Below are 25,062 nucleotides of genomic sequence, written 5' to 3' on the forward strand. Positions count from 1 at the left end.
ATCTTTCCTGCTATGCGGTAACTCAAGAGCTATGAAACTTTAAAAAAATGAATATACTTATGTTGTAACTTTAAAAAGCATTTCTTGGCAGAAGACTAGGCCACTGCCACACTTACAGAAAAAAATAACCGGAATGACCCAGCAGTAACCTACTGTATGTATGCCTTGTAAAACTTGTTCATGTCATAATATAAAGGAAGACGGGGAGAGAGACACACCATGTGTGCCACTGTCAAATTAAACAAAATTTCATGACCCTTACATGATCTAATAATCCACTAGATGGAGACAAACCCCTATTACTTCCTAACTAAGTTAAAAATGGACACAAACTAAAAGTGAAAACTAAAAGAGAAACACATTTTGTGACTAATTAAAGTCAGCTTATTTTGACAGATGGAAGTTTAATTTGTTTAATTTGCATTCAGAAATAGTAGTCTACTTTATATATTCGCACACAATTTTGAAATATCACATTTCATTAAAAGCTAATTAAAAAATTAAAGAATGTCCTGCAGTTCATTTCAAAGAATGGTCTAGCGAAACATTTGGAATCGGTTCGTGATTCAGTTGCGAATCATTCTGACAGTTCACTGAAGCACTGAATCGTTTGGAGCGTTTTATCACTTGTTGAACAACACACTGTCAGGATACTTTGCAACGCTGAATGAAGTAGCATATTTACCTAAAATCATTTGAAATCAAATTTGTAAATGGATATTGCCAGCGATGAAGAAGATCTATTAAGTTCTCCTTAAACTGCTCGTGCAAACGTCCCATGAAGTGCAGGTAACGACATTTTCTGTGCACTGATGCACTTAAAAAAACGTTCACACAATAGCCTATATATAGGCCGATATAAAATCAAAGTATATTGTGCACCAGTAGCCTACTGATGAAGAGCTAAAATCAACCTGGGTCGTGACATGACAATAGTAACCTACTTAGGATTGATGTTTTCAGTTTTTGTATTGGTTCTTCACATACAGGAACTGCAGTGCAGGTGTCTCGTTCTCGTGATGTCCCTCGCACCACACCGTAGTTCTCCCTCCCTCTCGAGGGAGGAAAGTTTTGACAACCGCAAGTGTTAAATTCTCTTGCATCAAGGTTTTCGATGACCTGCAAGAGGCATAACAAATGAAAAGGCCATCGCAAACACAACAATCTATATGAAAGGTAAGTGTGTATTTACAAAAAGCGTGTTGTGTTAATGTCTCGTAAACTTTCATTGAAGAGGAAGCGCGAGCTGGCCAAGCGCTCTATGTTGCTATGGCAACGTGGTCCGGAGCAGCAGACAGTGTAATATTCATCGATCTCACTAATGTGCAGTTAAATAACTCTAACTCGACCATTTCTCGCAGAAAATACAATGAAGATGTTCCTGTAGTCGTAATGTAAGTAGAACCATAATGTTGAAACCCCTATGTTAATCCTATTTTTTTTGCACCTCAATACGACTAAAACAACTTTTGAATTTTGCTTGGCTAACAACCGTCCATTACAGTTGAGAAAAAAGAAGACCCCATAAAACAGAAATAATTAATTATTTTGTTATGATAAAAAGGCACAAAGCAAACTAAGCAGTTGTATTTATAAACTGAAGAACCTGATTTCCGCACGCTCAGGATAGTCACCTATAACCAATCAATAGCCAAGCATAGTCGGTGTTTTGAAACATAAGGGAGCAATACAACATCTATTATTATGCAGGTTCTATGCCAGATAATTATATTTAGCTGGAACAGGTCACAGGGAGTTAATTGCTACTTGCACGAGATTTAAATAATTATTGGCTTTAAGCTACCGAATATTGGTTGCCTTGGTTGTGCAAGGTCTCGTTTTGTCCTACAAAATAGGCTTTGTGCTATAACGTTTCGGAGTGGGATATAAACTAATATGCAGGGTAGTATAATTTTATTATTCTATGAGAAATATGGTAAAATTCTTGAGATAAAAAAATTCTTTTTTTTTTTGGATAAGATCAAATTATTGTTATGACATAGGTTATGGCTTGGAACGAAAGCAGAACAATGCTATATGGAGGTAGGAAGGCATTATATATATATATATATATATATATATATATATACATATATATATATATATATATATATATATATATATATATATATATTTTTTTTTTTTTTTTATTGCAGAAAAGGTAACATACAAATAATAACAAAATATAAACAGTCAAGACAAAAAAAAAAAAAAAAAAAAAACATAGCTCACATTCAATTTTAACAAATAAGGATATTACAAAACACCAGGGGTATTGAAGAGTGTATCATAGCATTTTAAATATTTCACAGATTTTCACAGTCTTATTAAAGAAATGTAAAAATCAAAGTCAGAACAAAACAAACTTAACATAGGAGATGATTTAAGACATTTTTGTTTATGTATGTGAAATTTTGCTAATAAAATAAAAAGGTTAACAATAAATCCCAGATCCTTATTGCTTTTATTTTCATAATACAAGGTAACATCCTCTAAAGTAAAGCAATAATTAATATTCATCCGATTAAATATAAAATCTGCCAAATCAGTCCAAAACTGGTTCACGACTTTACAGTAAAAAAATAAGTGAGTCAGTATCTCTTTCTCATTATTACAAAAACAGCACATATCATCAATATCAGAAAATCTTGATGGTAGGAAGGCATAAGGCACGCCTGAATCCATTGTTTGCATCACATCCATACTAAGATGTTATAAATTTCCTTTCAAGCACATACACAAAATACTGTGTATCATGGCTGAGAAGCAAGGTAGCTTCCTTCAGTTTTGGACAAAACCACAATATTTCAGGACTGGTCAATCATATTTCTAGGGTTAAGGGCCCGATATAGGCTACTAACGGCAAAGTTCTTTTTCGTTCTTCGTTTTGGGGTAAAACGAAGTTCGAAATACGTGAGTTATCGAACATGCCCACACTGCTGAGAGCAGCGTTTAGATGAATTTGTAAATATGTGCTGCGTGCTTTTCTCTCTCAATAATAAAATAGACACACAACAAAATTGAGAAAACAGCAAGCATTTGAATAAAGCATTAGAAAAGCATCTTATCATAGCAATGTGAATATGTTTGCATGAGCTCCACGGCACTCCAGTAAAGTCACGTCACGTTTATTATAATAGCTTAAAACCAAGCTTTACCGTAATAAACATGAAAAACAGTGTGAGTGTCTTGTTTCATCAGAAGCACAACTTCATTTTCTACTATAAAGCAGCTCTCCAGGGTATTCATGTTTTTACTCACGGACGTCTGACTTCAACCGACTGAACAGGCCAAATCGCATGAAGTTGAACCAGAAAAGATTTTCACGTGAAAGAAGGCAGAGCCTCCTCGCACACATAACTATTACCTAATCACCACAAACCAATGGGAGAACGAAGGTGTTTGCTTTGTCAAGCTATTTCGAAATCCTAAAACGAACTTCGTTTCGGCCTGATTTTGTTCGAAAGGACGTCACATCAGTTCGTTCTTCTATTTCGATGGAAGTAGCCTATATTGGGGCATATACTTTCATGTATTTTTCCTCTTACTGCTCTGCCCCTTATGTAATGAAAATACAGAATATTGCTATTGTAAAGTACTGAAGATTCAACAGTATTTCAAACTGAGCACTTTTGGTTTTACACTGAAGTCTCACATTGCGTAAAGCGTTTCCCTCAAGTCTCTTGGCTTATGTGCTTCTCTGGCTGATGTTGGTTTGACAGTGCCAGGCGTAACTTGAGTGCCCAGTGGTAGGCACTGCTTGAGTCTGCTCTGTAAGAGGAGACAGTCTTTCTCAGGTGGTTTTAGTTGCTGAGGCTCTCACTGATTTTCCTCCCCAGTAGGCGATGACACTTGGCCTGTAAGACTGAGGTTTCTCCTGACTGTGCACTGTCACATATTGATAGTAAGATCAAGTAGGATTTTCTGTCTGAGGCAGACACTGTACTTACTCTGTGCCTTGGCATCAGCAATCTACATATTATAGTCTGGCACCTGTCTGGTCAGGTCTCTCGCCAATGAAACTGATTTCTGTTAGTTTATAGGCAAACAATGCTTAGTTTAAACATTTAAAAAAAAATGTTTATTTATTTTTTTCAGATTAGGCTGCTCAGTCTGACTAGTCTTGCACATAGTATCTCATCATTCAAGAACAGACATTTTTCATCTCTAAAATCTTAAATCTGTCACTTGTTGGCAGGTTGTCAGTCACAGTATCCACATATAGGCCTATGCTTGTAGCCCCTAATTCAGACATCGTCATCCCAGCTTCCTTCAATCATCAGCTAAACATGGGAGAGTGTCAGCTGTAAACAGCTCTTTGAAACGTGTTATCAGCTTTAGGGCTGCACGATTTGGGGGAAAAAATCATGTTTTGGGATGAATTTAAAATGCCTATAAAAAAGCTCCAGATTATTTTGTTATAGTCATATTGATATATAATCACAAAACGTTGTGATTATATTATATATCAATGGGACTATAAAATAATAATAATTTGCCTATTATTATTGTTAATGTTATTATTAGTAGTTAAAAAATATTAAGCAGAATAAGAAATATTACTATTATAAGTAATCACAAGTAATATTTCACTGTAAAATAAGAAATTGAGTATTTAAAGAAAACATATTTGTACAGTACAATTGTAAAATTCTATTCTTATAAAATGTCTTAAGAAAATGTCTTAATATCAATATTAAAATGTTGAACCATTGAGCTTTTATTTTGCCCTAAATCCGACAGGAACCATTATAGCTTCTCTTTTGTGGACAACAGCTGGTTTATAAGTGTGCCTCATTACAAGTTTGGGAAGATGGTTGGTGCACATTGCTTTCCCATATGCATGTTATAAGCGATATGTCAAGAGTCCCTTTGTGACCAACCTGAGGTAGAACCTAGACAATTGTTTTTGCATACAAGACAGTTATGCATGCTATTGAATGCCATGGTAAAAGCTCACAAGGGTGTGCTTGCTTACTTCCTTAAGCACTGCAACAAAGCCACTGATTGATGAGCCCTTTCTAATGTGGAATGTTGGTGTCTAGCTGAGCTCCTCAGATATTTGCAGTTTGAAGAATTGTTAATGATTGCAACAGGTGAGTCATTAATGCAGATTGGGCTGTGCGTTGTCCTTTTTTTCTCAAGTTCATTTTTGTTTCATTGGAATTCAAAGCTAGACTGCTGTTATAATGCAATCCTCTCTTGTATGCAGTGGGTCCCTGTATATACTCGTCATTATCACCGATTAACCCAATAATGGTGTTGTCGTCAGGAAATTTGATGCTGCTGCTCGACTGTGTAGAGAAGCAGCGAATGGTTGAATAACGAGTATAATTAGGACTGAGGCAAAAGCCCTGTGGATTGCTGATCTTAATTATTTTTATGGATGAGGTTATGTTTCCCATCTTGACCACCTGGGTTCTGCCTGTTAAAGGTCCAGTGCCCTGATAGATTTACACATATCCGAGAGTTTTAATGAGTATCCTGAGAGAATCACTTGTGTATGTTAAACAATATGTTGACTGTATGTTTGCCGTAGTGATAATGGGAATCAGGGGACTTTTCACTCATGCCTCCCGCTTTATAATGTTTTTTGTTTTGTTTTAATTAAAACATCATTTATTGCAAAAAATATCTTTCACTGAAGGTTAATAACCAGTCAGTAAGGATAGGCTATTGTTTTTAAGTTTCATAATTGTTAAAACCATAATACGTTATTTTATTTAAAGATGAAATAAATGAAAGTAACAATAACTTTATGTTCAGTAAGTGAGTCAGATATTGATTCAGTAATGGCTCTGATGGATTCAGTCAGTGAGTTCATTATGTAAATGATTCATCAGAATGATTCTGATTCACACTTATAACTTGTGAGAGAGAGTATCTCTGAATGATTCTTTAAATGACCTGGCTCATAAGAATCATTTGTTTGTTAATCACATTACACTGTATGCTAGCCCAGTGGTTCTCAACTCCAGTCCTCGGGACCCACTGCTCTGCATATTGTGTATGTTTCCCTTATTTAACACACCTGATTCAGATCCTCAGCTCGTTAGGATAGACTCTATGAACTGAACTGAGTGTGTCAGATAAGAGAGACATACAAAATGTGCAGAGCGGGTCCCGAGGACTGGAGTTGAGAACCACTGTGCTAGCCTATGTATTTGCATTCTTTTCACAGAGATAGCTAAATAGAAAGACATGCGTTCTTGCCATTATTTGTACCACACAGTCTTTTAACATGTAACCTCATCACATCATTCAAATCGCAAGCTCAACAACTAAATATAATTACTTTTGTTGTGAGTGGTTGGACTATATCAATTGGCAGTCCATTACAAACCTACACTTCATGTTAAACAGGAAAACATCATGTAGTATGGTGAGGTGAAGCACTCAGGTAAATTATGATTATGAGTTTAAATGACTCCAATAGTGTTATCAGTCTAGACAAGCAAGGCACTATATCACTTGGTAATGTAATTCCAAGCTTCATTAAGACTGTGACGTTTATCATTTTTCATCAAAAGCACCTGTCAATGAATAAATAAGCTGCAGATAAGAAGAGTAAAATCTTTAGTAAGAGTGTAGATCAGGAGACCACAGCATCATGCAATATTTGATTTCAGTTTGCTTTGTGTATCTCAGATTTATTGTAAACCAACAGTCAATGACCTTCAAATAACACAATTGCGATTGAAACTATGGCATCTTTCTAGCATATCTTGAATATATCAATACTATTTCATAAATGCTTTAATAACATACTACAAATGCTTGGCCTCTACAAATAATCTTCTTGGTCAAGTATTCATTGATAAATAATTGAAATCATTCATGTTATGCTGTACATTGTCATATTGCTCCGCATTTGTTTTAATATATTAGAATAAATATTACACTCACTTTTTTTCAGAGAATGTCAATATGTGAATATAGGTGTGAATTAAAAAAATACAAAATCATGATAAATTTTGATTTATATGAATGTTGCCATTTTTGTCATTCTATTATGAAAAACAGGCAATTTATTAAGAAATAATTAAGGAGTTTCATCTTCTTTTGTTTATTAAAAAATTCAAAATGTTTCAAACTGAACACATATTCCTGGGAATATTACTTTAATTGGTAGGCCTAATCATTTTTTTTTTCTTGTGTTCACTATTTGTCCTGTTAGTCTTTTGTAATAGAACTATAGAAATTATTTTACACTCAAACATTCATTTTTCACAGAGTTTAAAATGTACTGCATAGCATCAATAAAAATTAAAAAAAACAATTCAGAAAGAATTCAGATATTAGAAGTAAGAAGAAATTAAGTAAGAAGAGGAGAAAGAGACAGCATGAGGGGAAGAAAGTAAGAAGAAAATTGTATGTGGCAGAGAGAAAAGAGTAGGAGAGAACTCTATCCAGGCCCTGTATTTTCTTTGTGTATTCAGACATCATACTAGTGTCAAATTTAATTTGGGCTCAAGCCAGAGACAGCACCCTCCCATAGTCAGGAGAAACAATGCACATTTAAGTCCATAAACAATCAGTAAACAAGCACTAATGGGGTTTTTACAGTTATGGCCAAGAAATGAAAAATTCAAGAGGATCAATTGTGGACATTCTATCTGCCATAATTACTTTCCTTTGAGTGCTTCCAGAAATCTGGGAGGTCTGTGGATTGGTTCTTAGCTGATGTATATTCTGTGAGGCATCAAAAATATGGCTCAATGACTCTGAATCTGTGTTACCCTTTTGCTTGCTTGGGTACATGTGTGCTTCGTTTTGCGCTCATTGAAAATTTGTGTTTTGCTTCTGTAGCTGCAAAAACAGAATTCTGTAAGCCTAGCTTAAAGATGAGAAAAGTGGCCTGGTGAAAAATGCTTGTACTCTGAGTCTGAAACGGTGTGTATGTTGCTGATGTTATGAGATACAAGGAAAAATCCTATAAAAAAAACAACAACAACTTATGTATGCAGGTCTAAATTGCAGAAGGAGTGTTAAATTTATTCTAATTTGTTCTCAGCAAGACCTCAGACCCCAATAAGACAAATCCTTTTCGACAGACTAGAAAAACTGTAATGTTAATCAATATTCAGCGCTAAGTATAAAGAGAGTGCTTTCAATATACTGTTCAGCCCTCTGATCTTAGCGCTTTTAAAATTGGGCTTTTATGTCATTAATGGCTCAATTTTGGCTTTGGCTCACTCTTAACAATGCTGTTGTTTTACCCGAGTGAAATGCTGATGCACCTTTTCATCAATGCCACTCAGTTTTTGAAGTTTAAGAGCTTTTTTTGAAGAGGAGTTCACGATTCCTCTCTACTAGCAAAGCACAGGTTCAGCAATATTTTGCCGTCCACCTCAGAAACAACTCTTTTACACATCCTCTTGTATTTGCAGAAGCCAGGGCTGCAAGAAGTGACAGCTTCTGAGATGTCTCTATGTCCGGATCGTTTCTCCTCATTTCTCAGGCCTGTTCAGAGGGAACCTCATCATGCTATACTTTGACCTTTAGTACTCTTATCACACAACTCTAATTGAGCTGATAGGAGTGTCCAGAATGTGTCACAACCATTTTGTTTAGCAGATAGATGGTCAGTAATAGGAGAGACAGCACTGTTATGAGAGAACCTGTCAGCGGGTCTTGATAATGCCGCTGAGAGAGAAGAGGTTAAAGACACTGCTTCCTCATTAATATTTAATCTCTTGTCTGTGTGGCGGATCCACTTCGCCGCTCCCACTCATCACACCATAATTGCTTTACATTTAATCTGGCTCTGAAGAACATTTTTAAGCTGAGTAAATTGTGCTTAATGTTAGTGTGGAGACTTTAGACACTTTCTTTTAAAGTGACAAGTGAATTGGAGAGCTACAGGTGAAGCCTAGCTAATAAGGGGTTACAGTTGAGACGTTAAAACTCTGGATTGCATGTACTGTATGTGATGACAGACAGTTACTTCTGAATGAATATTTAAAGAGATACCTTATTTGAACTTTACAATTCATTGTTTAACATACAAGCTTTTGGACTTGTCACTAATAATTACATACAAGTACATACCGGTACATGCACAGAAAAGTATATCAGGTGTGCACACGCATAAATCACCCTTGTTCTAATTCTAATGTTGATGCATCTGGACTATTCTACTTGAGGAAGCTCTTGCCTTAATTAGCATAATACGCAGTTTTCTCCATATAAGGGCTTTTAGTACACGCTCTACTGTACAGACATTTTTCTCTCTCTGCAAACATGTCCTTTTTCATTCTTTTCCTACTTTTTTATATTTTTAAGATTTAGGTGACTTTTTATGACTAAGGGTGACTTAGTATTTAATTTATTATTATTATTAATGCATTCATAAATAATATAATAATAATTATAATGATAATAGCCTATGATGAACTGACCATCCATTCAGGGTGTTGTCCTGCCTTCAGCCCAAGACACAGGGATAGGCTTCAGCATCCCCTACATAGGACAAGCGGTTTATGATAATAATAATAATCCTTGTTCTTACTGTTTTTATTATTCTATGGTTAACTTAATAGCTTATCTATTGGCTTGACACATTCCATGTTTCTAAGGACACAGATAGGGATTTTTCCGTGTATGGTTTCGTTTTTTCTAAATTTAGAATAAATTCATTGATGAATCATGATTCCTGCGTGAAAATATTCACAAATATGGGTGCGTGCATGGTTAGTGAATGAGACCCTAGTGTCTCTAATTCTGTGATCTCTTTTTGTGGGAGTTTCCATGTTTGCGATTATGTTGTTGCTCTATATGCAAATTATTTAACATTGATTCATCTTTTAGATGACACATACAAATGTGTCTGGAGCTGAAAAGAAAATGGCTTCTCAGTGGGCTCGTGCAAACAGTGCAGAGAAGGAGGTGCCCCACACTCGCATTGAGGATGAATCCAGCATACAGGTAGAGCCCTTTTTGATCTAAATCAGGGGTGTTAAACTCAGCTCCTGGGGGGCCACTGACTCACTGTCCCAGGATTTTAGCTCGCACCCCAATTAAACACTCCTGAACCAGCTCATCAAGGTCTTCAGGATGACTAGAAACTTCCAGGCAGGTGTTTTTGAGCTGGTTGGAGCTACACTCTGCAAGACAGTGGCCCTCCAGGAGCAGAGTTTGACACACGTGATATAGATGCAGTGCATGATTATTTCTAACACACACATTTTTGTTCTTGCTGTGCTGAAGTCTTTTCAGCCATCAGAAATCTGTGACTTTATATCAGTGGCAAAAGACCACTTCTATCTTACACCAGAACCATGGCCTTGCTCGCCATGGTCTGATCTCCCTCCAGTCTGGTAGCGCCCTCATCAGGCCTGGAGGGAAATTACACCTCTTTATGCTGTTGATTGCCCTCGCCCTCTCAGGAGGTTTCCGACTGCTGTCTTTGCCAAATCCGCAGCAGGCAGTGCTCAGCCTTGCATGCGCAGAGATAATGATCAAGTTAATTAGACCTGAGATTGAATGAACTGCGGCAGCAACTTAATCATTTGTAACTTGATTAGAAATACTATATTCTCCCAAACTCCAGAGACTGGCAAACTTGAAAATGAAGTTCCACTTTAAGGATTCAGGTCTCAACTTAATGGAGTATAGAGAAGCTGAAAAACAAACCAACCCTCATTCTGTCCCCATTAGTCAGAGCTGGAGCGTTGTTTACTGTCACTATATGAGAAGGAGTGTGTATGTAATACTTCACCTAATGAAGCCCTCTTTATTTGGATACCTAGAAAATCTATTCCTTTGGGAGGAAATTAGGTCAAGGCAACTTTGGGGTCGTTTGCGAAGCCACTCACATTGAGACGCAGAGGAAGTGGGCAATTAAGAGGGTGAACAAAGAGAAGGTAAGTGTTTGGTCATTATGTTTCACTTGTTGACAGAGGTAATGGATGGAGAGATGCGTACATGGTTGTCAAGGATGGGTTAAGTGTCACAAATGCTTTTTATCCATGCAGGCAGGCACTTCTGGTGTGAAACATCTGGAAAGAGAAGTAAGCATCATGAAACAAGTGAAACATGAACATATTATACATCTGGAGGAAGTCTTTGAGACACTAAAGGTAATTTTGTTCTCTTTCCTTTAAAGTTTCGCTCAGCTATGCTGTTGTGAACCACATCATACTACTGTGTATGCAACTGGATTGTTTTTGGCAACGCTTTCTTGTCAGAAATGTACATATGTATGTTTGTGTGCTGTTCTTCAGAGGATGTACCTCGTGACTGAACTTTGTGAAGGAGGCGATCTAAAGGATCTCCTGCAGAAGAAAAAGCACTTCACTGAGGAGGAGACCAGACACATCATCAAAAGCTTGCTTGAAGCTATTGTATATCTGCACAAAAAAGGTGACACTCACAAAATCCAGCACATTCCTCCACAACTCATGAGTTTTCTAAGGAAATTATAAAATGTATTGATGCTTCCTTACCCGGGAAACATATCATTCAAATTGTATTTATTTATTTCAGTGGCATTACCTTTAGAGAAATGCGTTAAAAGAAAATGAAAACCCTAACGTTTGAAAAATTGCTCGCATCTGTGTTAAGTCATATGCAACGGCCTGGATTCCTTTGTTCCCCCATATTCGATAATCACTCTGAAGATTGCATCCACATTAAGTTCATCTGTCATTACGGAGAATCAGGCTTGTTTTAATAATGAGATAATAATGAACAACTGTCAGACAAAATATCAGCCCATTTTAATTGAGTCTGAGGGGTTTATTAGAAGATGCTTGGTGTTTTTTCTCTTTCTCTCTCCTTCTTGTGAAATCTGCAGTTAGAGGTAATTTAGGACGTTGCTTGGCAATGAGACACCATTACATGGGGCTAATGAGTCATTAACAACGAGCAGGGGAGGAATACTGATTAATAGGTGTGTTTTTCAACAGTCCCCGAGTGCTGGTGTGTTTCACGTCTAGAGGAGCTAATGATGCCACTTGCAATGTGTATATAGGACTGGAGTGTTTTATGAGATTGCAGTATATTAGCCTCACATGCTGATTATAATTTGATTATTTTCACATTTCTATTGAAGTACGTACAGTTAATGTGGGAAGCAGTAATGAAGAATCATGATGCGGATGAAAGTGGGAAGAGGAGGTGGGCCCTGTATGCTGGGTTCACATGAGAACTACATTGTGTGACAGAATGAATTGCAATTTAAAAGGGAATGGTGCAACACACTTCATTTGAATTGGTCATTAAAGCATTTTTAAAACTGTTACTATTCCAGTGCGTTGCATTTTTGCCAACCTCTCATCTTTATGAATAATACAAACCCATTTCTCCCTTGCTCTGTTTCCTCTTTCTCTCTTAGACATTGTACATCGTGACCTCAAACTGGAAAACATTCTTGTGAAGAGTTGTCACCAAGGCAACGATAACGATATGGTCAATATCAAGGTGAGAGAGACGGTAAAAACTTCTGTGCAGGTATGTGGTATGACATTCAAACACGGCGGGACCTCTGGACATTCTCGTCTGTTGTTTAGTTCTCCCACCGTCCTCCTTGCCCAAACCTTTTAACTGCTTTTTAAATACTGTCTCATTACACCAGACCTCCTGCCTAACTCCTTTCATATCACATTCTCAAAGAAAATGAATCACAAGTGGCTTTTCTGAGACAAATTGCCAGCCAGGGCACAGCGTGGAGCAGAATAGAGCGTTGATGGGAGCCGACTGAAGCCGCTACCTGGAGCGGAGGGTTGAATCAGGCCAGCGCTGTGTTATAAATCAGAGTAGAACAGGGGCCTAAAGACAGCGCTGTCCTGGCACTGTATTAAAAGCTTTTATCTGGCAGAAGGTGGTCATCTCTCCTGGATATTAATCCTGCCCGCCCCTGACGCACCAATGAAACGATATACACTCCTCATATATATTATTCATATGGCTCAGGAGCTCAAAGTCTGTGTGAGTGTGTGTACTGGCTGCTCTATCGAAGTCCATTTGGGCCGTAAATATTTTAATTGAGATCTAGAAGTGAATGTGAGTGAGATACGGTGATCAATTGCAGCATGTCTGCAGTTCATTACTTTCACTTTTCCACTAGATCAGAATCTAGTGATGAAAGGTATCAAGGAAAGAAAGAAACGTTTGAGTGTGTTTGTGCTTATGTTGAATAATGTTTCATTTTTGATTGCTAAGATTGTGAGTAACAAAGTCTTGTCTTCTCTGGTCTCAGGTCACAGATTTTGGACTCTCTGTGAAGATGGGCGGTGTGGGCAGTGAAAACATGCTAGAGGCCACTTGTGGGACACCTATGTACATGGGTAATTCACATACTCAAAAGCATACATTCACATTTTATTTTTAATGATGAGGAATCAGGCTTTAACCTGTGATTTGATAAATTACTATGGGGGGGGGGGGGTAATACATTGAATGAAGGGCTGATTAAAATGAGCAGTAAAAAGATGACCTAATTTAAGTGATGTGAAGCTGATAACATTCGAGAAGGAGTAGACGCATCAGATATCACACATTAATCCGGTCTCAAACATCTTTCATTATTGACACACTGACTTGCCCTTTCAGCACCTGAGGTGGTTAATGGTCACCAATACAGCCAACAGTGTGACTTGTGGAGCATCGGCGTCATCATGTACATGCTGTAAGAAGATCTCCTCTGTTGTTTTCCTTCTCTTGCACACACACAGACTCACATGCAATCAGGCGCTCTGACTTGCGCTTTGTGTGTGTTTTTGTGTTTTCAGGTTGTGTGGAGAGCCTCCATTTATATACAGCTCTAAGGAAAGACTTTCTGAGATGATTATGAAAGAGCTCACTTTCTCTGGCCCTGTGTGGAACACCATTAGTGATGCCGGTTAGAACCGCCTCTGCCGTACCTTTATGATTGCAGTTCAGCCAGTGTGGTAACTATTTTATATTCTATCTTACAGCCAAAAATGTAATACGGTGTTTGTTGAAAGTTGACCCAGCTCACCGCATCACAGCCAATGAGCTGCTAGATAACCCTTGGATTTCGGTAAGAGAACTCAATTACTCTTTTCTCCTGTTCAAATGAGGTCATGCATATTATAGATTCAGAAGTCAGCTAATTAGCACTCTTCAATTTGATGGATGACTAAATGTGGAACCTGTCAGAAAAAAAGACCTGAAAGAAAGAAAATCTGTATTCAAAGGGGGACACCTCAACCACGGTTACACAGACAAACGTCTTAGTGATGATGCGTCAGGAGATGATGCGTAAGTTACGGAATGCTCCAGTGGACGAAGAGAGTGTGGGAATAAACGAGGCACTGGACAACTTCTCTCTCACTTCTTCTGAGGACAAAGGGTCAGGGCCGAGAACTTCTGAAGAACTCTCAGTAACCCCAGCACATGCTGACGACAGCAACAGTAGCAGCAAACCCTCCATCCCAAACAAGAAGGTAAAAAAACAGTGTAAAGATTAGTTGTAAAACAGGGTATTGTACTTTATAGAAGCATTTTTGCATGTTCATGCATTCAAAAATAAAATAAAGTATAATTCTTTTGTTTTTTGTGTACCCTAATCATGAAAGACCAGTCAGGCCAAATTTCCAAGAGCAATCTGGAAGAATCTCAATCCCTCATCACAGCAGTCATAGGGATGCAGTTTCTAAAAATAGTAAAGGTTGTGACGCAAATAATACTGTGTATATCACTGCAGCAGAACACGTTCTATTATTGTTTACTTGTTAAGGACAATACAGTATCTAGTTAAAGGATGCCACTTAATAAACTTAAAAACTTGTGTCCATGCATTTACATTCATGGATTTAGCAGATACTATTATACAAAGTGACTTACAAAAGAGGAACATCACAGCAATTCATCACAGTCAACTATATTCATAGTAGGCAATGTCACATTTATTATAAAGCTAGAGCAGAGGTAAAATGCAGAGAACAACGGCCTTTAGCTATGACAATATTCACAATAGAACACAGCTTCTTGTATTGCTTAAATACATTTTTTTTTTTGCCTGATTTGAGCTAAAGAAAGTTTATGGTGTAATTTTTTCATCGTTACATGTTTGTTTATTGCAAACTTGGCAAACAGTTTCATAGAGTTTGGTCTATCCCAATTTAAGTACTGTAGGAGTTGCACTTGCATGATCAGAAATACTAATATAGCTTATTAGCTCCCATGTGGACCGACTTGCTTGAAATACTTTAAAGTTCTCTCAAACTCTGTCTTCTGTCCAGTGGTTTTTCATGTGCAATATATTTCATTCCAATAGCCTCTGAAGAAAAAACTATCAGCCTCATCCTCTAATGGTGTTAAGAAGAGTGTGTCTAGTGCAAAGGCCTGCAACACTCCAAATACATCCACTGCACAGGTCAGTAATTCACTTCACTGAGCTTCTAATTGCTGTGCAGTTGATTTTCTAAAATATTTGTGCTTAGTCAAAGAGGGATATTTTGTCTCTTTAAATGTATTTGACAGAAATCCTGGCTATTTCATGGCTAACCTCCATGGTCGCATTTAAAAAACAAAACAATTTGCCTGTTCTCTAAACGGACACTAGATGGTGCCAAGATAACCCTTCTCCAGCTGCTGTCATACAGCATGCAGCACTGTCTGGTAGTGTGGTTTGTTGCGCTTTTGTGAGATGAATGAGAGTGTCTTATCTCCGCAGTCCCACACAGGTAACAAACCCCCTGCTCAGCCAAGCACAAAAAGCTACAGCAAGGCCTCCTCCATCTCGGGATCCTGTCTCAAAACATCATCGGTAGAAGCACCCGCTGCAGCATCCAACTCAAGCAGGCGCGAAAGCTTGTCCCCACGTCCCTCCACCTCTTCTATCCACCGTTCCACCAATCCAGCTGTTGGTTTCCGGGCTAAAAAACGCAGCTAGACATCACGGTTTCATCCAGTGCCAAAGATGAGGAATTCCTGGGGGTCACTGCGGCGTGGTAGGCCCGCTGGATACACGAATGACTCTCTAAGCCAAAACAATGAATCAAAAGTAAAACTGTACTTCCTCCAATGTGAATGTGTTTTTAGTCTCCTTAGTAGGATGTATGTTATTATATATTTTGTTCGAGGATGAGCTGCTAGGTTTTTTTGGGGAGGGGGGTTGTTGCTGCTTTATTTTTATGGACTGGACCTGGAACAGATGAAGTCATCGCTACAAGAGCCCTGCATGGCACGAGATCGATTTGCCTGTTCATGGCATCTAACATAAGGTGCATAAGTCATCTTGAAGCACTTTGAAATGCTATTAGGGAATACATTATCTATAGAGAATAAAGGAAGTTTAGGACTGAAGAATATAACAGGGTTTAATAGCTTTAGCTCTGTTTTGCAATGGTAAATAGGCAATAACAGAGTAATTTGATGCAATATTCAAGCAGTTATTCACCACTTTTAAAGCAAATGCCACAATAGTAACAGCTATCCTGATGGACTTTTCTGTCGATTCATTTTACAAAGATCTGCTGTTTCCTCCGCAGTTGTGTTGATCACACTGGTCATCGTTTGCCAAATCACATCAGGTAGCTATTGTATATTGTCATCCATTAAAATGAAACCATCCAACAGTAACTATTGTCGCATTTTCATCCTAATTTTCAGTGACTCGCGCGCACAATATGAATTTTTCCTACCGGCATTAGATGTGCAGAACGCTTGCATCACAAATAAATAAGTCACTTTAATGCTAGCCATGTGCTATGACTGTGAGCGGTGGGGCGCCAAGTGGTTAGACACCATGAAGAGAGCAGGATTGGGAGTCAAAGTGCAGGGTCTCTAATCTTGTTGAGAGCAGCAGGGTATACTGTGAGTACTGCAGCACTCCAGCACTGGTCTCTCTGCTGAAGAGAGAATAATCCCCAAGATAGATGCAATATTAAAATAGTCAAGCAGAACTCACTCAGACTGTATTACAATCCTCCTATTTGCATGTGGATGTGTGCGAGTGTGTGTTTGTGTTCATGGGAATTCCAGGGACAAGATTGAAGGTTCCATTCATTTAACCCTTTTAAATGCATTATTACTTTGCACTCATTTGTTATGTTTTCAATTTGTCCTTTTATAGTAAAAGAAGATGTGATGGACTGCATTAATCAAGGTGCAAGAAGGTATGAAAGGCTCGCCTTATTATGAATAAAGGGCCTTGTTAAGAATGAGGCCTTGAGTGCTTTGTTGCTTTTGTAAGGTCAGTACATCATTTATGCATCAATATGTTTATTTTCATTAAAATATTTTTTTATTAAGCACATTCATGAAGTGCCATCCTTGTACTAGAAGATTTAACAGAATGTTGCTATGAAACAAAAACAATGATCTGCTATGACAGGTGTGTATATAACAACAGACGATCAGGTGTGAGATATTACTCGGATAACGAATTCAGTAGTTGATATGAAGATAATCTTCTTTTAGGTCTTGAAAAATGATATTAAACAATATAACTCATTTGGACAAGCACTGGAACGTTTCAGTGTTTGTATTACTCCACATGTTTGCATACATGGAATTGCAATTCTAATCCCGATTTTTTTTACTTCATTTGGGACTAAATGGCCATATTCTGTTTGAAATATTAGTTATTTAATACTGTTCATAAGTTTGGGGTTGGTAAGATATTGTCTTTTTTTTTCTTATGCTGTGGCTGCATTTAAAAAAAAAAAATCAATAATACAGTAATATTGTGAAATATTATTACAATTCAAACTAACTGTTTTCTATTTGAATATATTTTGAAAATGTAATTTATTCCTGTGATGGCAAAGCTGACTTTTCAGCATCATTACTCCAGTTGTCACATGATCCTTCAGAAATCATTCTGATATGCTGAATTGTTGCTCAAGCTCAGGTGTGCTGCTTAAAACTTTTCAACAGCATTAACTTATTGTTTATAGAACTGTATTAAACCAATATCACACTTGCTATCTAACAGTCTAACTTTGTGTACCTTTGGCCGAACTGCCTTGGTATTCAGTACATCAGAATCATTTTGTTTGTGATGTTGTTATAAATTAATATTAAGTAACTGATATTTCAGACACAATTTGACCATGCAGCTTTTTCTTTAAAAAAATAAAAAAAAGTTCAGAAAGAAGCCAAAACGGGATCAAATAGTAGCAATCACAAACTGCGTGATGCAAACAGTGAAACAGTCCAGTTCCAGATATCACACAATCGAAGTGGACCGGAGCTATCGTATAATACGGAACTAAGCTCAGTTATTGTTCCGTCTCAGACTTATATAACTCTGAATGTTGTGAGCGGAGAGATACCGCTGGATGGAGCTGTAGAAAACACGAAGCACTGTCACGCTAGGAACAGAGACGAGTGTTGGATCACAATAGCCCCGTATTGAGTTTCCTGTGTGTCTGGCCATGGTCACTTTTGATAGATTGAACCATTAAATAATTATAGTGTATGACAGTGTTTATTACCCGTACACAATGAATCATATCCACAACCTGATCCGAGCAAAAGTACAACAACAAGATGGACTTCGGCTAAACTGATCCATTGATGGCAAAAAAGGGGGAAGATAACAATGATTTATGTTTTAAGAAAATCTCAACCCCCTCAAGGCTGGGGAGTGAATTTGCATAAGGTCTGTTTGGAGAACCTCCTGTACGGCTAATGCCTTGTCAGTAGCAGGGATGGGATTTCAACATATGGCCCTCATTTTCTTGTGCCAGACTTTTAATTCATTATATCAGTGAGGGAAAGAGAGAGAGAGAAATCTTCAAATTGAATTGTGCTGGTGGAATGTGACCTGCAGTAAATTACAGGAGTGCATCTGTAGGCCTCGGGGAGAGAGTGAAAGAGAGCAGAAATTTAGTAGAATAAAAAAAAAAACTTGCTTGGAGTTCGGCTGGAGAAATGGCCCTGATATCTTCACATTCCTCTTTGCCAGTATACATCCACACTTCAGTTTTTTTGTAAAATTGATTTTTTTCTTCTTTTTTGGGGGGAAATCTTTATCCTGCAAACTTTTCTTCTGAAAAGCTAGTGTGCACGCAGCAGGCAGGGTAGCATGGCAGCTGAGAAAGGGGCGTTTGTTTGGGACAAGCTGTAGAGGCACAGAAAATTAGAAAGGCGGCCAGTTGGAACAAGGTGCTTGCCTTCCTCCTCCTCTGCAGTAGTGTAGCCTGACAGATGGGCACCGGGGAGGAGGAGGAGGAGGAGAGGGAGAATTAAAAATTGGTCGCCTCTATTAGATCCTGGAGTCAGAGGCACAGAAGGATGCGGAGATGCGGCCTACTGTGTGACTCCAGGAGTTTGCAGGTGTGCAGGAGATGCTAATGTCACTTGAGGTTGAGGAATAGAGGAAGAAGGGATTGTAAGTGCCCCCCTCCGGTCTCCCACCCACACCGGACCCAGCATCTCCTCGTATAGGGAGTCGCATCTCAATAACCTTAATGGCGCTTCTCTTAATTAAGCAGCTCATCCGCAGAGACCTGATACCTGCAGTCAAGTTCCTCCTAATGCACAGCATCCGCACCATGTCGCCCATGACATTGTAGTAATGAGCTAATGCGGCTACAATGTCACACCAACGTTGCAGGGACGTTATCTGTGGGAGCTCATCTCACATGCTGATGTCCCTGATCCCCTTCAATGCAAAGCGTTAGGTGCTGACACAACCACAGACGCGTTTCTTAAGAGGAGTAAACATTCCAAACAGATGGCATTTTCAAAGCAAGCTTCATCAATCTTTGTTGACACTATCCCTCTTTTTTTTTTCAAAACTGCTCTTATTTGGGATATTTGCAATTATAATTCATAAGCTCATTTGAATATCAAATTAATTAGTGAACACACTAGAGTAAATGCTTTTTTTATAAGTCCTTGTTAAAAGTGAAAAGTTCTCAACTACGGTCGGATGGCGTGTTAATTTACAGTGATATCTAATCCCACGTCGCCAGACATAAAAGGCATTACTATACATATTTTAATGGGGAGGTGGTTGTTTTCCAAGCAATTTTCTGCTACAGTACATTCTTAATTTATTCATATTTAATTTATTGGTCTCTGCATACCCACTCAGCAAAACTAATCAACAGCATGTAACAGGCCTCTTAAAGAAACAGCGCTCCTTGGCAGGCGGCGGAACGCGAGTGGCCCTCGGCTTCGAGGAGCAGCTCTGAACGCTGAGGACACACGCATGAACTCCCCCAAGGAGACTGTTTGATTCCCACAGACAACCTTTTGATAATTGAAAGCGAGAGAGTGAGAAATGTGGCTAGCCTTGAATCACCTGAAATATTTCAATTTTGCGGGTGCTGACCATCAGCCCCTGCTGCCAGAATGTCATCCACAGAGGACTGCTTGCCTCCCCCTCCTCTTCCTCATCCCTCGTTCCCTCTCCGCAAACTCCTCTGCCCTTGAATCTGATTCGTTTTTTTCCCCTCTATCACTTGCTGCTTTGGCAATCATTTAACACAGTGTGACTTGAGTTCTTATCACCTGTGTGCACTGTATGCTCCAAATACCTATCGACCCATTGACACAGTGTAAGGAGGGACTTGGGCAACCTTACACATGGAAATTATTTCAATTAATTACCATTTCCCCGGAGAAGGCAGAGAAGAAGAGGAGCGAGCGAGACAAAAGGTCCGAAGAACGGGAACATCCTTGTGCCGTGATGTGCGCCATGTGTAATGAGAGCCGTAAAGGTCATTTGACGAGTTTCTGTTGCTATGAATCAATTTCTTTTCGAGTACTTAATTCTTGTTTTGCAGGCGTTGTGTGGAGAGGGTGCACTGACCAGAGTTAGGGGGCACTTTGGGCATAATAGCTGAGAGCACCCGCAGGGTTACTGAAGAGGATGCAAAGGGATGCTCAAAAGAAATCAAGCATCTGATCTTCTATCAAATCACTGCTGTCGTCCTTACAGTAATTGGGGCATTTATTAGAGGCCTGTGATAAATCCAGCCCGATTACAAGAGCTACTTCAGAGAAAAGCCCAGTCGAAAAGTGTCCTGAGAGGCCATGACCAATCCTTGTGTGGGTGATCAAGTAAGTTGTATTTAAGTATGAAACGCTGAGAAAAGACTACCATTCAAAAGTTGAGGAATGTACAATTTTGCAATTAAAATTTTGAAAGTATTTTCTTATGCTCGCCAAGGCTGCATTAATTTGATCAAATGTATTTCGATTTTATTTCATTTATATTTTAAAATGTGCTTTATTCCTGTGATAGCAAAGCTGATTTTTCAGCATCATCACTCCAGTCTTCAGTGTTACATGATCCTTCAGAAATCATTCTAATATGCTGATTTGGTGCTCAAGAAACATTTTATTTGATTTGTTTAGTTTATTTTCAGGGTTCATTCAGTAAAGATTTTTTTAGACTGATTCAAACTGGTACAGTAACTGAGTTTAAAAGAACCACCTCATTTGTTTACGAATTGGATTGTTACTTTATACATGCATCCCATGAGGAGCGCTGCCAGTGAAAAGTATAGCAGGAAACATTATATGTAAGCAGAAATATGTTATGTTATGCCCAACAACAAGCCTGTTAATTGAATTTGAAAACTTATACATACACCGTGACCTGTGTTGTCCAATTTAGAGACGTATACACTCACATAAAGGATTATTAGGAACACCTGTTCAATTTCTCATTAATGCAATTATCTAATCAACCAATCACATGGCAGTTGCTTCAAGGCATTTAGGGGTGTGGTCCTGGTCAAGACAATCTCCTGAACTCCAAACTGAATGTCAGAATGGGAAAGAAGGGTGATTTAAGCAATTTTGAGCGTGGCATGGTTGTTGGTGCCAAACGGGCCGGTCTGAGTATTTCACAATCTGCTCAGTTACTGGGATTTTCACGCACAACCATTTCTAGGGTTTACAAAGAATGGTGTGAAAAGGGAAAAACATCCAGTATGCGGCAGTCCTGTGGGTGAAAATGCCTTGTTGATGCTAGAGGTCAGAGGAGAATGGGCCGACTGATTCAAGCTGATAAAAGAGCAACTTTGACTGAAATAACCACTCGTTACAACCGAGGTATGCAGCAAAGCATTTGTGAAGCCACAACACGCACAACCTTGAGGCGGATGGGCTACAACAGCAGAAGACCCCACCGGGTACCACTCATCTCCACTACAAATAGGAAAAAGAGGCTACAATTTGCAAGAGCTCACCAAAATTGGACAGTTGAAGACTGGAAAAATGTTGCCTGGTCTGATGAGTCTCGATTTCTGTTGAGACATTCAGATGGTAGAGTCAGAATTTGGCGTAAACAGAATGAGAACATGGATCCATCATGCCTTGTTACCACTGTGCAGGCTGGTGGTGGTGGTGTAATGGTGTGGGGGATGTTTTCTTGGCACACTTTAGGCCCCTTAGTGCCAATTGGGCATCGTTTAAATGCCACGGCCTACCTGAGCATTGTTTCTGACCATGTCCATCCCTTTATGGCCACCATGTACCCATCCTCTGATGGCTACTTCCAGCAGGATAATGCACCATGTCACAAAGCTCGAATCATTTCAAATTGGTTTCTTGAACATGACAATGAGTTCACTGTGCTAAAATGGCCCCCACAGTCTCCAGATCTCAACCCAATAGTGTATATGACATGAGTTATTTTTCTTTTTTTCATTTTCATTATGGAAACTTGCTTTAAAATACAGCCTCTGCTGTGAATTGTGTGTATCAGGTTGGACAATGACAGTAGAATTCATTGTGACCACTTTGGGACTATTGAGTAAGAAGATTCACTGCCCATTACCCAGAGAGCAGATATTCAGAAGAATCCCACATCCACCAGCACTGACTAAAACACAGACCCACTTTTCCACATGCCAGCAGCAATACAAAGTCATGTAGGAGGAGATTTTAATGTGCAAAAGTACTGTTTATGAGTGTGACCTTCAATCCAGTGCAATAGCATTACATAAATAGGAATATCCATGCTAACAGGTCCATTTCCCGTATGGGGAAAGTATTGGTTTGGTTTTTTTTTTCCTCGCTGGGTTGATTATGGAAGTAAAGTATGATGCATTGTTTTTGACATACAGCAATGTGTTTTAAAATAAGAACAATAAGCTGTGTGATTATCTAATGTAACTGTGTACCAATCATACCAACATGATGATCGTCAGCCATGTCTGTGTAGATTATCAGCATGTGTACTAGATGCACCAGAGGGTCTTTCTGTGTTTTACATAGAGGTAAACAGTTCCCCCAAATCAGCTGATGCTGTTTGCGTGCAGTTGCAGTGTTGTTTTAAGTTCTCTGTTGTTTTCAATTTGTCAAATACTCTAGAGCGAAATATATAATAGTAAACCATAGTGAGAAAAGTAAAAACACATTTGTTGCGATCAAAGAGGAGAATATTTAATATGTTTAGGTTTGAAAGTGCAGATAATATTCGAGTCAGATCTTAGGGCTGTTTTAAAACTTTGCAGTAAAACAAAAAGGAACAAAAGGAGTTGACACTTAAAAAGGCTGCAATATTCTTTGAGTAAGCCTGAAGTTATAGCAATACCATACTCCTCATTTCCCATTCTCTTTGAAAGATTTAAACGCCCTCACAACAAATCCACCAGTTTGCATTAGCACCAAACTAATCTCTGATCTCTCGCTTTTTTTCCCTTCGTTTTTGGGGTGGGGGGAATATAGCTCTATTAAATATGGATATAATGTCAAGAAAGATGTAATTGGGTTAGAATTAAGGATGGTGCCTTGTTCAGATTACCCCAGTGAATACACAAGCTGAAAGCAACAGCAACATGCTCATGCTGTTAATTAATTGGAATAAAACAGAAAACACTGAATAAGTGCAAAAATGCAACTGTTGGAAGAAACGTTAAATCCCTAAAACGAGGGACTAAAGGCTAAAAACCCCCACAAAAAAACAGTCGGAGATGTCAGGGTTTTTTAGGATACCATATATCTGACTTTAAAAAATTCCAGTGTTGACTTTTGATAAATCCAAAACATCTCTCATGCTTGGCTACATCTCATAGATTGTAAACCCTTTTGTACACAAGTTTTATAGTCAAATAAATCCACATTAATTCACTAATGTGTGCCCTGTAACCAGAAAGATTCTTCATTTCCTCCCTGGATCACACGTGGGATATGGAGCCTAACACCCAGGCCCTTCTCACACCACTCTGGACCTGCTGAGATTGGTCTCTCTCCCCGTTGCATTATTACCCATTATCACTCGGCCAGCCCTATATAGGGTGACTGATAGAGAGATGACAGAGAAGACCTGAGCAGCAATAACGCATTATTAGCTTTTTCACAGCTACCTGGGCTGGATTTAGACTGGATATCCACAGGTTCTCCGAGGGCAGTCCATTGTCACAACAGCTGCTTTTCCACCACTGGAGTAACGACCACCACACAACAGGCAAAGTGTTTATTTAGAGAATGCTTTATTTGGCTTTTAGTCTGTGACTCAGACCACTGTGGAATTAAAAATAGGGATGTTTTGTGTCCTGCCGTGTACATTAAGCGCTCCCTAAACCCAGACATGCTCTTGTCCGCATTCCATATACAGCAATCCATTATGAAACTTTCATAATTAGTGTTATATCACAATATGGCCAAAGCAATTCCTCAAGGGACGACGCCTTTGAGGCCTGTCTCCACAACAGTGACATTTCGCTTACATGCACATTGTCCCTCTTCAATCTCTTTATGTAAAACATTTTTATGCCAGTCACCTATGGATGGATGAACTTTGCAGGAATCGATGATATAGATAAGCCATAGATCATACCAGTCAACAAGACTGACATAAAAATGAATTCATTGTATAGGTGAAGTCAACAATTGAATGTAATCATAATGAGGAAAAGTGAGTTATTCCTAATCAATAGCACAATTATGCTAATAGACTCAACTGGAAAGGCTGGGGCTATATGACCATTTGTGAAATACAGCTTGAGCGACCGTTTTCCTTTTTCTATTACTCAATCCACTTTATAAAGTGAGAAGTCACTGAAAAGTACAGATGGTCCACGCTAGGCCCTATAGACCTTATTCACAGCAGCGACATCTTTGATTTTTAACGGGACTGAAAGTAAGGCGGTGAGGGATATACATCTCTTCAGTGGGTCGTAC

The 25,062-nt window shown here is 38.6% G+C and overlaps 1 protein-coding gene across 2 annotated transcripts; it reads left to right on the top strand.

The window, feature by feature from the left end:
• The first annotated feature begins 1,052 nt into the window (after positions 1-1,052).
• On the top strand, positions 1,053-16,547 carry stk33 (serine/threonine kinase 33). 2 transcript variants are annotated; one of them, XM_056244167.1, is made up of 13 exons: positions 1,053-1,176; positions 9,811-9,927; positions 10,752-10,865; positions 10,977-11,081; positions 11,226-11,364; positions 12,338-12,423; positions 13,202-13,289; positions 13,555-13,630; positions 13,734-13,843; positions 13,920-14,005; positions 14,163-14,411; positions 15,245-15,343; positions 15,644-16,547. In XM_056244167.1, the coding sequence occupies exons 2-13, from the start codon at positions 9,811-9,813 to the stop codon at positions 15,860-15,862; spliced, it is 1,488 nt and encodes a 495-aa protein (XP_056100142.1). In that variant the 5' UTR covers positions 1,053-1,176; the 3' UTR covers positions 15,863-16,547. The 2 variants fall into 2 exon arrangements, with proteins under 2 accessions (XP_056100142.1, XP_056100144.1); XM_056244169.1 differs by lacking the exon at positions 1,053-1,176 and adding an exon at positions 1,294-1,394.
• Positions 16,548-25,062: the final 8,515 nt, after the last annotated feature.

Source organism: Rhinichthys klamathensis, unplaced genomic scaffold, assembly GCF_029890125.1.
Source record: "Rhinichthys klamathensis goyatoka isolate OS25496 unplaced genomic scaffold, OSU_Roscu_1.1 h1tg000935l_1, whole genome shotgun sequence".
In the NCBI taxonomy this organism is placed as follows: domain Eukaryota; kingdom Metazoa; phylum Chordata; class Actinopteri; order Cypriniformes; family Leuciscidae; genus Rhinichthys; species Rhinichthys klamathensis.

What these genes read in the sequence shown, in the direction of transcription:
- stk33 (XM_056244167.1), top strand. Translation starts at nt 9,811, where the DNA reads ATGACACATACAAATGTGTCTGGAGCTGAAAAGAAAATGGCTTCTCAG. An exon ending in AAGTCTTTGAGACACTAAAG is followed by an intron (nt 11,082 to 11,225) that starts GTAATTTTGTTC and finishes GCTGTTCTTCAG; the next exon opens with AGGATGTACCTCGTGACTGA. An exon ending in CCTCCATCCCAAACAAGAAG is followed by an intron (nt 14,412 to 15,244) that starts GTAAAAAAACAG and finishes TCATTCCAATAG; the next exon opens with CCTCTGAAGAAAAAACTATC.